The following is a 2,361-nucleotide window of genomic DNA, read 5'->3' on the forward strand; positions in this document are numbered from 1 at the left end:
GAACACACACACACACACACACACACACATTGCCCCGTATTGCCTTGATTATTCAATTACATGTATTCTTTTAAAACTAATGTCTGTTAATAAAGATTGAGAAGCTAAAATCGGCGGTATATTCAACATTTAAAAAGATTATTGAAACCATTTTTCTGAATACTTGATACAGCCCAGGCTCGACAGGACAGACTGTACTCTCGGGTAATCTGAGTTTGAGACTCCTGCCTTCATTAAAGCACCCACAATGGTACATCTACAAATGATGCAATAAGACAGAGTTCTTTGTTGCAGATGGTGCAATTTTTTTATTTTCCTAGTGTATAAACTCAGAGTACGCGGAACGGCTTCAGAGTGGACAGAAAAAAATAATTAAATGGGACGCTACCAAATATTGTCGTCATCTTATCGCTGACTTCACAATAAAATGAAAGCGAGGCTAGAGTATTATTTTATTTAGATGAAAGAAGAAGAAAAAAATATAGCACCCAACTCCAAACCAACAAAGCAACTAATTCTTTACATCTCTGTCGTTTTTATGAACAAAATGTACAGAGTTTTTTATGATGATTTCATTTAAAGCAAATAATGACAGACACACTGCATGTAAACACCAAAATGGACGGATGTACAGAAAATAAACAAATAAGTTTAAACTAGAATTCGATGCTCTAAATAAATAAAAATAATATTGATGATAATATGACAAATTCAAAAATATCAGTAATAATTTTTCTTATAATACTTTAAATTCAAACATGTACGGGCAGCATGAGGTTAAAGCATACATTTTTCTATTTTCTCTTGTCTTCAATTGCTTCCAAATAATTCAAACATGCATGAACAGCGACACTGAACAGATAAAGTAATGGTCATCATGTATCATTTCTTATCTTTCAGGAATTTATAAGCTGGTTTGGGTAAGGAACAGAAGTAAAAAAAAAGTACAGGATTATCCTAAAAATATATCTAAAATAAGAAAGAAAAAAAATAAACGCCACAAGTCTCTTTCACAGCCTTAGTAGTTTCGTAATGAGTGTTATGTACATTTATTTAACAAATGAATATCTTAAATTAAAATAACTATACACTAAGGCCGCAAACACAGGAGGAAGTTCGCAAGTAGACGATATGTGATTGTGTTTATTCCTTGAATCTTATCATTGTCATTAGGAAACAAACACCCCTTTGTACACTTGATGACAAGGACAAAGAAGTGGTTTGCGCATATACACTGGGCAGACTGCGAAATGACAAATTAAATAACTTCATCAGAAACTCAAACATCAATCATAGAAGAGTGAGATTACCATATATTTTGTCATGAAACGGAGCTCAGAGAGGTAGGAATCACTTTGAGTTTTAATTTAAAATGTAAAGGCAAATAGCCGAAATAACAGAAAGAGAGTCTCAAAGACTGTAAATGAATCGAAAAGTTAAAAAGAACAAACAGGACAAAGGTGTAGTGGTACTTTGTGGGAAGAACAGTATCATATACAGTGTACATATATATTTCTTTTAAACCCCAAAAACAACTCTCAACGTATATAATGATAAAAACACAGCTTGACAGTTCTTGTCAAAGCAAAATGCAAGACTATACTTTAATGCCATATTCCAACAAGCTATAACATGGCAATCCATCTTTCCTCTCTAAGATTCTCTTGGGCCTCAAAATGTGTTAGAGTAATGAATATTCCTCGCCATCTTGCATGCATCCACGCATTGGATTATGGATCATATATATCTGGGGCAAAAATACCAATGACCTTGTGCATTTACGTCACCAACAGTCAAGCTCGTACGAGTGGTCACAAAACAAAAGATGAACGGCTTCGCCCAATTGAAAATTTCGATCGAGACCCCAGATTCCACTGGCGTGTTGGCATTCCGTTCAATGTCCGAGCCAAAAAAAACCCCACCATGTAACTGTTGGCGACTGTGTAGGTAGAAAGCCGAAGCAGACACACGCGTACACACACACAGGGGCGAATCAAGCAGATGTGCCGGCGAGAACTGTCAGGTGTATCAAGCTGGAGCCCAGAGCCTCTTACGCCTTACTTGTAGCGTCTCTGAAAGAACAAATGCGATATCATAATGAGCGTTTCGTAGATAAATTATAATCAAGGATGTCGTTCCTCCACTAGATAGATGTAGTGATAGATAGATAGAGATAGATAGATAGATGTGGACTGATAGATGGATAGATAGATAGATAGATAGATAGATAGATAGATAGATAGATAGATAGATAGATAGATAGTTAGTAGATAGATAGATAGATGGATAGATAGATAGATAGATAGATAGATAGATAGATAGATAGATAGATAGATAGATAGATAGATAGATAGATAGATA

General features: G+C 35.1%; 1 protein-coding gene across 8 annotated transcripts in view; it reads right to left on the minus strand.

Annotated features, from left to right (window-relative positions):
- Window positions 1-281: 281 nt before the first annotated feature.
- The window catches only part of LOC101852657, a gene marked incomplete at its 5' end in the record, with an annotated part of 31,782 nt that continues 29,702 nt past the window's right edge, over window positions 282-2,361 (minus strand). For all 8 annotated transcript variants that reach the window (XR_004859276.1, XM_035972996.1, XM_035972998.1 and 5 more), the window contains 1 exon segment: window positions 282-2,072. Coding sequence is in view for 3 of the 8 variants with exons in the window: in XM_035972997.1 (XP_035828890.1) it covers window positions 2,051-2,072 (22 nt within the window).

Source organism: Aplysia californica, unplaced genomic scaffold (genome assembly GCF_000002075.1).
Source record: "Aplysia californica isolate F4 #8 unplaced genomic scaffold, AplCal3.0 scaffold00943, whole genome shotgun sequence".
NCBI lineage: Eukaryota > Metazoa > Mollusca > Gastropoda > Aplysiida > Aplysiidae > Aplysia > Aplysia californica.